A 13,042-nucleotide genomic window follows, 5' to 3' on the forward strand; every position below is an offset into this window, starting at 1 on the left:
TGATGGATGAATCTTAACTATGCAAGAAGAGTTAAATCAATTTCAAAGAAATGATGTGTGGGATCTGGTACCCAAACCTTAGCACAAGAACATTATTGGAACAAAATGGGTATTCAGAAACAAGTTGAATGAGCAAGGAGAAGTAACAAGAAACAAAGCAAGACTTGTTGCACAAGGTTACAGTCAACAAGAAGGCATTGATTATACAGAAACATTTGCTTCAGTTGCATGATTGGAAGCAATCAGGTTACTTCTATCCTATGCAGTTAATCATGGCATAATATTATATCAAATGGATGTCAAGAGTGCATTTCTTAATGGTGTCATAGAAGAAGAAGTGTATGTCAAACAACCTCCTGGTTTTGAGGATCTTAATTATCCTGATCATGTTTTTAAACTGAAGAAATCACTATATGGCTTGAAACAAGCTCCCAGAGCTTGGTATGATAGACTAAGTAATTTCTTAATCAAAAATGATTTTAAAAGATGACAGGTTGACACAACACTCTTCAGAAGGACCCTTGGGAGAGATATTCTTGTTGTGCAAATATATGTTGATGATATAATATTTGGTTCTACTAATGCATCTCTTTGCGAGGATTTTTTTAAGTTAATGCAGGATGAATTTGAAATGAGCATGATGGGAGAGCTGAAGTTCTTCCTGGGCATTCAAATCAATCAATGTAAAGATGGAGTCTATGTTCATCAATCAAAATACACAAAGGAGCTTCTGAAGAAGTTCAAGCTTGAAGATTGTAAAGTGATGAACACTCTAATGCATCCTATGTGCACCTTAAGCAAAGAAGATGAAGGAGCTAAAGTAGATCAGAAGCTGTACAGAGGTATGATTGGTTCTTTGTTATACCTCACTACATCTAGGCCAGATATTTTATTCAGTGTATGCTTGTGTGCAAGATTCCAATCAGATCCTAGAGAATCTCATTTGACTGCTGTCAAGAGAATCTTCAGGTATTTGAAAGGAACAACTAATCTTGGACTCCTTTATAGGAAATCCTTAGATTATAAGCTAATTGGATTATGTGATGCTGACTATGCTGGTGATAGGATTGAAAGAAAGTCAACCAGTGGAAATTGTCAATTTCTGGGTGATAATCTTATATCCTGGCTAGCAAAAGACAAACAACTATTGCTATGTCTACAGCAGAAGCAGAATACATTTCAGCTGCAAGTTGTTGTACACAACTACTTTGGATGAAACATCAGTTGGAAGACTATCAGATTATTGCTAACAGTATTCCCATTTATTGTGATAATACTGCTGCTATTTGTTTGTCTAAAAATCCAATTTTGCATTCAAGAGCTAAGCATATTGAAATCAAACACCATTTCATCAGAGACTATGTTCAAAAAGGAATCTTAGATATACAATTCATTGATACTGAGAATCAATGGGCTGATATATTTACTAAGCCTTTAACTGTTGAAAGATTTGATTTTATAAAGAAAAATTTGAACATGCACTTTGTGTCTGATTAAAAGGTTGCTTGCTCCTGAATAGGATTTTAGGTTCTGAAGTCAGTTCAGAAACCATGGTCCATCAGAAACTCTTTATTGAGGTTCTGAGGAAAATATGCTTCTGATGATGACGTCAGCATCTGAAGTCCAGAAGCTGGATTTTATGCTTCTGAATAGTAGAGTTAGTGGAAACGCTGGAAGTTACTTTTTGTAGTAACACTGGCCCACTAACTTGGCAGTTACTCTGAGAACTTCTGACGTGGATTATCTGTACTGCTGTGTAACTTAAAAGGGCAATGATGATTTAAAGCTTTGAAAGTACTTTCACGCGCCCCCAATGTCATTAATGAGATGTTTGTTTGTCTCTTTTGAATTGCAAACGTTTTTACTCTTAACACTTTGACAATTCACACACTACTCACTTCACAACAAACACTTCTTCTTTCAAACCTGTTCTTGCGAAGTAAGCGCAATCTCAACCCTAGAAACCCAAAATCATCATCATCATCTACATCAAATGGCATCATCAAGCTCGAACCAACAAGATGTTCCAGAATCTACTTCACAAGAGGCCCCTGCCTATGAAATCAGAGGAAGAACCATGGAACTAGAAGAATGGGATTTAAAGGTTCAAATAGAAAATCCTGTGGATTTTGAATCTCTAGCTTTCCATGGATGTTGGATAAGAAGTTTCTACGAAGAGCAAGGGCTCATGCCATACTTCAAAATGTTGAATGGACCAACATACGAAGCTTTGGTTAGGCACTTCTGGGTAAGAGCATCAGTGTATGATAAAGTTGCTTCAGAAGCTGAAGAGAAGGAGAAGGTTTTACTTAATCCTAGTCTGAAAGGGAAGACTAAAGAAGAAATGGGACTTGAACCATTTACTTGCACTGAAATCAGGTCAAGCATCTGTGGAATCCCTGTAATCATTGCAGAATGGCAGATAGCATCTGTACTCCAATTAGAAGCTTCTGGCAAATATTCAGGGATATATATTTCAAGTGCTAAAGAAGGCTTCTGGAAAGAAAAAGTAAACATGGCCTTGTACAATTCCAAGAAGACAGGAAAGTATGCTGACTTAAGCATAGAAAAGAAGCTGCTTCTGAAGATTCAGAATGAGAATCTGCTTCCAAAAGGTGCAGGTGATCAACCTTCATTGGGGCAGAAAGTCTTTCTTCAGCACTTTATCAAGAAGGAAAAGGTGAATGTGCCCAAGTAAATTTTCAAGTATTTGATTGATAATCTGATAAAGAGTCAGTTGGAGAATAGATGTTGGGTACCTTATGGAAGGCTCTTATCAGAAATTTTTTACCAAGCAGGGATTTTGGACCGACTCAGTAGTGTAGAAGCCTTCTCAGACGAGCAGCTTGACACTAAGACTGGGAAGTTCATTAATGCTCATACCCTCAAGCACATGAAGCTGATCAGCACTGTCACCAAGCTCATGACTGACTTGAGTGAATCCGGTGCTAAGTCTGATCTCTTGAAGGATTTTCCACCCATTTGCAAGAAGGATCCTCTTGATGTGCAGATGTATTTCATCAAGGATCACTATGAAACAACTAATAAGGTCATCAGGTTGGAGGATGTACCTGAAGAAATGTATGGTGGTGCTCTGCCAATTGCTAAAGGCAGAAAATCAAAGAGGAAGTTGACCGAAGAAGAATATCTGGAAGCTGAAAAATCTGCAAAGAAGGCAAAGAAAGAAAAAGGTGCTTCTGATAAGCTTAAAATTGGTGGTTCTTCAATGCCATCAATTATAGAAGAAATTGAGGACCTGGACACAGATGTGGTCCTGGACAGGAAGACTAGAAGTGGAAAAGCTGCTACTTCTTTCAGTGCTCCTGATCAACCTACAATACCAAAGAAGAAAAGGAAGCCAGCAGTAAGGAAGATCAAGGAATCTCCTTATGTCATTAAGGAAGTAGAAGATGTTGAAGCTACTACTAACTTGGTGTCAAAGGAATTAGGGAGGAAGAAAACAGAAGCTGAAAAAGGTTTGAAAATCACTGCTGAGTTACAAGAGATAGTGACCTCAGAAGCAGAGAACTTATTGCTGACTGCAAGCAAATCTGTTCAAAAGTATTTTGATACTAAGTCAGAAGAAGTAGTCAATGTACCGTCAGATTCCTCATCATCTTCTGATTCTGACGATGATATACCTTTAGGACAATGTTTCCCAAACCTTACCAAAAAGCCCTCTCAGACAACTTCTTATGAGCCTGTTGGTCCTTTGATTTATCAAAAGATAGGTTAAATGTCTGAGAGAAGAAACAAAATCTGTGAAAGATTACCCCTCTATCATCCTATTCAACCTCAAACCATCAAACCCCTCAATATGATTGTACCTGATGAAGTTAACCCAAACTCATAGAAAGCCTCTGAAACAGCTTCTAAAGCAGTTACTTTTGAGAAAGTTGTTTCAGAAAGCCCCCAACAACATACACATGAACCACAAAAGACTTCACCACCCCAACAACAATCACCCAACACTCATATTAACCCACAACCAGAGCAAACAATACCCCAACCTATAGATGTCATCAAACCAACATCCCCAAACAACCCCCCTACAGTCACTTCAATGGATGTTGACACTAATCATCAAGTCAATGCTCAAGCTGCAACTCTGACTGAACAAGTTAACCCTGACCAACCATCCTCATCTACCCAACCTGATCAACATATCACCATTCCAGAGCCTGACCCTGTTCAATACTTGTCCCTTAGTGCTTCTGACCAACCTTCAGACCTAGAAATTCTTGAACAACCACCCCAAGACATCCTGGAATCTGACTACATTGAATCTGAGCTATTCAAGATCAACTCAGAGATGCAAGATCTGGTTCATCTCAGAACAATGATTGATTTGCCAATTGCTTATGAGGAACAATGGTCAAATTTGAAGAAGAAAGCTTCTGACCTGATAGAAGCTGTGAGCAGAAAGTGTATCAAGGTCAAGGCTGCTTCAGTTAGAAAATTCTTGAAGAATCTGAAATCAGCTGAGCAAGCCAGAACTTCAATGCTATATTTGGCTAATGAGCCTTTCTACTCAGAATCAGCCTACGTTTCAAGGGAAGCAAGGGTTTTTAAGATACTGAAACAGAAGCTGGCAAGGCAACAGGAGGAATCCAAGGCAAAGGAAGATGCTCTTCTTCAGAGGCAACTGGCTCTTGAAGAATTGGTGAAGAAGCAAGCTGAGCAGATGGAGAAAATGATGGCTATGATCCAACAACAACAACAACCCAAACCTTAGTTGCACATCCTAGTGTTTTTCTTTGTTGTTGTTTCTTATTGTTTATTTTTGCTTCTGAACTCTCTATGCTTTATATTCTCTGTTGTTTCTGAATGATATTAAGTTGCATATTTCGTTCTGATTTGCTCTGATATTCTTTATTATATGCATTGCTCTGATATACTCAATGATTTCAGCTCTGATTATATTTTGATAAGTTTATAGGTTCTGATGGTACTCTCTCCATGTTTGAGTTTTTTTTTTTTTGTCTTTAATGCTTATTTGCTTTTTGCTAATGACAAAAGGGGGAGTATATGTGATAGTATTTAAAGGCTCTGAGCTCCATTAATGATATTTGAAAATTATTTTGAAAAACTTATATCATTTTCACCTGAAAGGTATAAGCTATGAACGAAAGAAGGAGTGTCAAATTTCAAATAAAATTAATTGAACCATTCTTCATATCTATAATCTACTTCTCAATTATTGGTTTTTAATAGCTCTGATATTATTGCGCGCTCAATGAATTTAATTAACCTGGATAGAACTTAGGGGGAGCTTACAAACCTCGCCTTAAAGATTATCAGACTCAGGGGGAGTTAGAGCTTACAAACCTCAGACTCTGAGCTTACAAAACTCAGAACCCCAAAGTCAACTTGTTAATTAGATTAACAACAATTAATCAATTTTATATACTATTGTTTGTCATCATCAAAAAGGGGGAGATTGTTGGAACAAAATGTGTTTAACAATGAACCTTAAAGAGTTTTGATGATAATAAGGTATTAAAAATTGTAAACTAGACTAGCTAATATTTGTCGAGTGTACAGGACCATAGTTAAAAATTTACATCATATAAAGGTTCTGAAGAACAAAAAGAGAGCTAAGGAATAAAGAAAAGGAAGCTTTAAAGCGTCTAAAGAGAAGTGCTCCTGAAGACTAAAAGTGCTCCTGAAGACAACGTGCTCCTGAAGACAAAGTGCTCCTGAAGAATGATGACGTCATCAGATGCTGAAAGTCATCAGAAGCAGAAGTTCATCAGAAGTGGGTAGTTCAGAAGCGACTTCATCAGAAGCTGAAGCTCATCAGAAGCTGATCATCACCACAAGCTGAAGATTCAAGGATCAACACTTTAAAATATGTCTATTGGATTCGAAACACTGTAGAAGACTAGTGGAACTTTGCAACGGTCATTTTGGTGAAGATTTGAAGGCTTTGGAAGCTTATCTTCAAAAACGTTGACATTGTAGTATGTACGAAATGTACAACCACCTTCTCCACTACTCTGTTTTGTGTCCACGCTACAAGACAAGAAAACAGCTCCAGAATACAGCTACGCCAGCAAAGATGTTCCTTCACAATGGGAATGGATTTCAAATTGGTTCTTCATAGGACAACAACTAAATCAGGCAAAAGATCATTGGTGAAAGATCAAGCTTCAACAACGACTCTTTTGATGTGCTGGCAATTTTACAACGTCTCTTTCACACCTCTATATAAAGGAGTGAATACTTAGAGATTGATATACGACTATACTACAATTTACAAGTGCCAAACCTCTGCTGAAATTATTCAGCTTTCAAAGTCACTTAGAATTTCTGTTTCTCAAGTTCTTATCTTAGAAATTCTTAAGTCTTAGAGTCTGTATCTGATTTGTATTAGGAGAAACGAAGAATTTTTCAAAACACAATTCAACCCCCCCCCCCCTCCTTCTTGTGTTTTTCTCACCTCCAGCTTTGGGGGAGCCAATTAATCTGCATGTAGTAGGTGGGGATAAAAGACAGGACCGAGGAAGCAAGAGTCAATCAGCCATGCCTATTTAGCAGTTTATTCTTCCAAGAAGCAAGCCTTGTTTGCATTTTCTCAATAATAAAGTGGAAGTCACTTCTTTTCGGGAGACCTTTGAGAATCGGGAATCCTAAATATTTATCCAGAGAAGTAGTGCTTCTGATACTAGATATGGAAGTAAGATTGATAATTTTTTGATGAGGAATACCTGAAGAATAGAAGGTTCTTGATTTAGAGAGATTAATCTTGAGGCCAAACACTTGGCTGAACTTGTCAAAAAGATCCTTGATGAATCTGACTTGAGAATTTTTTGCTTTGGTGAAGAGTAGGACGTCGTCTGCGAAGAGGAGGTGTGAAAGATGGGGGCAGGTAGTAGACATCCGGATAGGGTCCCAATTACCTTGGAGAATAGCATTGTTGATTGTAAGAGATAATTTTTCCATACAAAGGATGAAGAGGTAAGGAGACAACAGATCACCTTGTCTGAGCCCATGAGCAGGCTTGAAATGCGGCAATTTATTTCCATTCCAAAGGATAGAGAATGTTGGTGAAGTAACACAATACATGATGAGCTTTATGGTGGCCTCAGGAAATCCGAAGTCATGAAGACAAGAACGAAGGAACTCCCAGTTAACATTGTTAAAGGCTTTCTCAAGATCAAGTTTGAAAGCAACATAACCTTTTTTTTCTCTTGGATCTCTACATGAAGTGAACAATTTCCTTCAAAACAATAGAGTTGTCAGAAGTTCCCCTACTTGGCAGAAAACTGCTTTGGTAGGGACCAATAATATTATTTAGGATCGGCCTGAGACGGTTGACAAGGACTTTGGTGATGATTTTGTAGGTAATGTTACAAAAGCTGATAGGTCTAAAGTCTTTGTAGGTTTTTGGTTGGCCAATTTTAGGGATAAGGGCAATGAGAGTGTCGGCTATGGTTGGGTCAAAATAGCCAGAATGGAAGGCTGTGGAAACGAGGCGAAAAATTTCTTCACCAACAATGTGCCAATATTGTTTGAAGAAAATGCATTGAAAACCATCTGGGCCAGATGATTTGTAAGGTTTCATGGAGTTAAGAGTTGTTGAAACTTCCTCTTTGGTGATGGGTTTAGTTAGGGAATTTTTACCATCGTCATCAATGGTGGGGTGGAGGCCAACAATGAAATGGCGATTTTGGTGATGGTTAGGACCGCAGAAGAGGCTCTTGAAGAATCTTTAAGCTTCTTCTTGGAGGATGTTGGTGTCGGAGGACCAAATGCCATTAGGGAGCTGAAGTCTATGAATTTTGTTTCTTTTCCGTCTGATAATGGTTTGGGCATGGAAAAAAGCACTATTTTTATCACCAAATTTAACCCAGTTCTCCCTAGATTTTTGATACCAAAACATTTCTTCTTGAGAGAGGATACGATGATATTCCTGTTGAAGTTCTTTTTCAATGAGGGAGTGTCTGAGAGAGTCAACTCTTTCAAGGAATAATTGGATGTCTTTGAGGCGCTTCTCAATGTGATTCTTCCTTTTGAAAATATTGCCAAAGACTTCATGATTGAAAGAAATGGAGTTTTCTCTGACATTGTTAAGAGCGACAGTGGTGTTATGATTAGAAGAATTCCAAGCTCTACTTACCAAATCTGCATACTCTTCATGATCGATCCAAGCTATTTCGAAATGGAAATGGAAAGGTCTATAAAGAACCTCCACAAAAGCTTCAGGAAAAGAAAGTCTCTAGTTGATGTTAGCAATTCCTCTGTCAAGTTTCTTAGAAAGGATACGAAGACCGTTATTGTTGCGGTGCCAAGTGAAGCGGCCTCCAGTTGTTGTGAGATCCAACAGGTTGCAATCATTCATAAAATTGGAGAGGAGAGTCGCTCTTGTATGGTTGAAAATACCCCCTCTTTGTTCACTTGGTAGGATTGTTTCATTAAAGTCACCTATCAACATCCAGGGGCCAGTGAAGGTGCGGTTGGGGTTAGAGAGGTAGGTCCAGAATGGGGTTCTCATGGTGTGGTTGGGGATAGCATAGACGCAAGTGCAAGTGGTGGTAGCATCTCCAAGGCTTATAGTAAAGGTTATGGAGTATTGATTGGTATCTATTATGGTAGATGTGGTATTTTCTGTGGAATGCTTGAGAAGCCAGATACCTCCTGAATGGCCATTTGCTTCAATGATGTGTAACCATGGATGGACCAGAAGGTGGATAATCTTGCAAAAGGGACATGAGATTCAAGAATGGCTAGAAAGGAAGGTCTGAATTTTCTAATCATCTCTTTCAATTATCTTTTAGCTTTACTATTATAAGCCCTCTAATATTCCAAGAGAGGATAGTTGTATCTAGGAGAGCTTCCATAAAAAAGGAACAGTAAAGAGGACCGAAGAAAGAAGACTAAGAAACCATGTCTTCCTCCCTTATGGCTTCATGACCCTCATCACTGTTAGCAATGCCAACTACAGTGTCATCATGCATATTTGTTTGAATATTATGAACCAAGACATTGTTCTGTTTGGTCAGAGAGTGGGGGCGAAGTTGGGGAGAGGTCAGAGGTGGAATTGAAATTTGTGTTAAGGGTAATTTGGTCAGAAATTGTGTGTTCAATTTGGAACACGTGATCATTCATGTGAGGTTCAGGCATATGTGGTTTAGGTGGGAAATTTTTTCAAGTGACGTGTGATAGGGCCAAACCGCAAGTGCACGACCTATCGAAGTAATAGTAGTAAAACTATAAGGGCAAAGCAGTAAAACTACAACAGAGTAACTTGGGCTTGAAGAAAAGCAGCAAAAGAGTATCCTGGAGGGTGGCACGGCCGTGCCACATGTTGGCACGGGCCGTGCCAAGCTTCTGACTTGGTAGAGACATATTTTTGTCTCGTATCTTCGTATTCTTGTACTGTATTTGCTCCAGTCCTCTTTCTTTTGCTCCAAGACACCTTCCACCATATATTCGTTCCTAAAATAAAATAAAAAGCAATTTAAAGTAAAATATTCAAAAAGGAAATAAATATGCAATAAAATAAAATCAAATCTAAATAAAACTAAACTAAATAAAGCATTAAAATAGACTAATTTATGACTCATCAACGTGTCCATGGTGTTGAGGGTGAGGACAGGTTCAGAAGTGCTAGCTTTGGGGATGCTTGATGATTGGCGCAAAAGGATATTAGAAATTGGCACATGAGGGTCTTCATATCTGCGCCTTTTGGGCACATAATTATTACTGCCACATGTAAAGTTTGTGGGGTTAGGCAATATGGGAATTTTGTGGTTAACGTTTTTTGGAGCATTCACAGTGTTATAATTTGTGGATTTTTTTTCCTGGTAACAACTAACCAATCACCGTGCAGCAGGTGATTCTCATCATTACTGCTGATATCGTTTCCTTTTTCAGCAGCTGTCTCTTCAATGCTGGCAGTTAAATGTTTTCCGTTATTGCCAGCCGCCAATGATTGTGAATTAATGCTAACCGGGTCAGACTGAGCTGGGTTGGGAGTTGGTTGGGTCGGGTTGGCGGTGCTTCTGTGGTGATCACCGGCGGTTTGGAGGTTGTTTTGAGTGGCTGGTTCAGCAGCAGATGATTTCTCGGTGCAGTTTCTTCCCACAGTTAGTGCAAATTAGATGTAATCCTTCATATTGAACCTTGTACCAATGGTCGTTCACCCAAATTTTCCCCACCACCGGTACAGTAAGATCAATTTCCACACAAACCCTGGCGAATTTTCCTCTTTCTACCTTTAGAGTGTTTGTGTCAACCTTTATGGGCCTGCCAATTGCAGATGCCATAGCAAGAGGGAAATTCTCATCATAATAAACAAGGTTTAATCCAGGAAAGCGTACCCCGAACACCGTGCGATCGACCTTGGCATTTGGTGAAGCGAATTCAGGTGACCAATTGGTGACAGCCAGGCAGTGATCGAAGATTAGCCATGGTCCTCCAGTGATGACTTTCTCTTTGTCCGCTGCTTGATCGAACTATACCATGAAGAAACCATTGTCATTGTCCATAATATCGAAACCTCCTTGAAGCTTCCATATTTTATGTAGACGTTCTTTCATGGTATTGTAGCCAAGGTTTTTCCCCCAATAACTTCACTACCAATGCATCTTTCCAGGGAGTGCAGAGTTCTTGGAAAACTTGTGGTTCGATATAGATTTTAGGTAGAAGGAGGTTTCCGTCTTCTAACTCTATTCAAACGAGCTTCTTCTCAATCATATCTTGTCGTTCGCGGATTGGGATTTCTTGGGTAGATTCTAAAAATTTGTCACGAAAGGATGGCTTATGGGATGAAGGCTTAGTGGGATCGGGTGGCTTTTTGGATTGTTGCATGTTGGTTGCACCTTGGGCAGAGAACACAAAGTCAGCGTCCATGTCTCAGGCTTTTTCCCTGAACCTCATTAAATGTTTTATCTAATGGTAAAAACAATTTTATTTAGTGTCAGTGTCAATAAGTGGTGGTTTAGAAGCAATTTTTGGCCCTAAATCAAATCCTATGTTTTTTTTTAATTTATATTGTTGTTTCTTCCCTTTTATTTAAATACATGATTTTGAAATATATTTAGTTATTACTTTCAAAAAAATATATGTTTAGTTCTTCCTTCGTGATTTCGTCGACTTAATGCGACACTTAGTTTTGTTCATCTACTTGTGTGGCATTATCTTAGTTTTCTCTCTTGTTATGGTATTAGGTATGTTGAGATTGTCAGATAAGCTTTGATCTGTTGCAGACTAAATCAATCAAAGATTTTAGTTTCGTCAATGTTTTAGATATGATGTGAGTTTGTTAGCAAATTCATCTTTTTTTTTGTTTTACCAATTTTTTATATATGTTGTTCTCAATCGATATATTCTATCAATTTGAATGAATTAAATGTTTTTATTTTAATAAACAACAGATGTTGAACGGTATAACTTTCAACAATGACATAAATAAGTGATTTTAAAATGAGAGGTAGAGAGTTAGAGGTGCCCATCCTAGGGTGAAGGAGGGTGGGAAGAACTGTTCGGTATGGATGCGGGTCATGGCTGGTATTCTTGATGGTCTGGGAATGGGGGTTTGTAGTTGGTTTGACAATAATATTAAAAGGGTAGTAGGTGATGGTAGTACTACATTTTTTTGGTCAGATAATTGGGTGGGAGGAGTTCCATTACGTGTTAGGTTCAGTAGGTTATTTGACCTGGTCGAGAATCCATGGTGTTCAGTAGCTGGTATGTGTCGGTTAGGATAGAATGAGGGGGAGGGGGCGATGTGGAAGTGGAGGACAAGGTTGTTTGTGTGGGAGGAGACTATTTTTCAGGAATGTTGTTTTTTGCCATGTAACATTGTTTTGCGGGCAAATGTTTCTAATAACTTTTTGCTACTCTTGTTAGAGTTTCAAAAATCCAATACCCAAGTTCCCTACTTCTGGTATTTCTTCAAGGTTTGCTTCTAAATACCATATTACACAGAAACAACTCCAAGATTTCACATGCAACTTACTAATCAAGCTTGAATGTGTAAAACTCCACAAATGATAAAATTTTAGAGGAAGGGTTCGACTAAGTGAAGGAAAGGAAACGGAGATGCGCGTAACAGAAAACGGTTATGGTGGAGGATCGTTGGACCATGGAGGTTAGCGAATGATCCCCTCCTTCTAGCACCAAATGATATGTCCGATAAGAATGGTTGAGTAGCAACGGCGGCAGAGAATGCTCCGGTGTGACGGTAACAGCTTCCAGCAAAGCGGCGATGAGTCTTCGCGGTGGAAGGAAGGGTTCCTGCAGCCACGTTAGCACTTCGACACTCAAGTTAGTAATGGAACTGAGAAAGAGTGTGTAAGAAGTGTTATGAAAAGTGATGTGTACCTTGAGGGTGAAGCAAGTTGACCCTTATATAGGCGCGCGTTGGTCATAACCGTCTCTGGATTATGCGGCGTGCGATTAGAGACGGAGGAGGACACGGGTAGGGTGATCCTCGCGCAGGGGCGCACTTCTGTGTGGCACGGTGCATGCAAGCTGACGTGCTCTTTCAGACGTGAAGCCTTGAGGCGGTGTAAGTTTGGCCACGTACGGTTGGTCTTCTGACCGGTCCAGACCAATATAATACAAATGATTTTCATGATATTTTGGATTATATCATTTGAGTCCTATAAAACTCATAAAATTCCTACAAATTACTATAGTTTCTCTAATTCCTGTCTCAAATTAGTTCAAAAAACATAATCCGAAAAAAAAAAATATTAACAACTCGTATTATATGATCTGGTGTCAAACAATTGCCTCCCCATATCAACCAAGTTTATCAGATCACTTGTAGTCCATATGTTGACACATTTTAGATTATATAATCCGAATTTATAAAATATGTATTCAAATTATATAACCCAAACTATATCACCACAAAAATGATGTGTATTTGTGACAGAGAACACACTTTTTAGAAAAACATGCATTGAATTGCAACACACATCAAAACATAACAAGTCATACACATATACTTAAAGCACAGAACATCGTAATCATAATATATGAATAAAAACCGATATCCAAAGTTTACAAATTGTTTGGAACAACATAT

The 13,042-nt window shown here is 38.7% G+C and overlaps 1 protein-coding gene across 1 annotated transcript; it reads right to left on the reverse strand.

Moving 5' to 3' along the window:
- Nucleotides 1-9,775: 9,775 nt before the first annotated feature.
- LOC146899576 (uncharacterized) lies at nucleotides 9,776-10,857 on the reverse strand. The gene is made up of 3 exons (XM_085736812.1): nucleotides 10,684-10,857; nucleotides 10,173-10,460; nucleotides 9,776-10,069 (listed from the first exon to the last, which is right to left on the reverse strand). The coding sequence occupies exons 1-3, from the start codon at nucleotides 10,855-10,857 to the stop codon at nucleotides 9,776-9,778; spliced, it is 756 nt and encodes a 251-aa protein (XP_085592938.1).
- Between the last annotated feature and the right edge of the window lie 2,185 nt (nucleotides 10,858-13,042).

This window comes from Medicago sativa, chromosome 8 (assembly GCF_051527215.1).
Source record: "Medicago sativa cultivar Bolivia chromosome 8, Bolivia_mono, whole genome shotgun sequence".
In the NCBI taxonomy this organism is placed as follows: domain Eukaryota; kingdom Viridiplantae; phylum Streptophyta; class Magnoliopsida; order Fabales; family Fabaceae; genus Medicago; species Medicago sativa.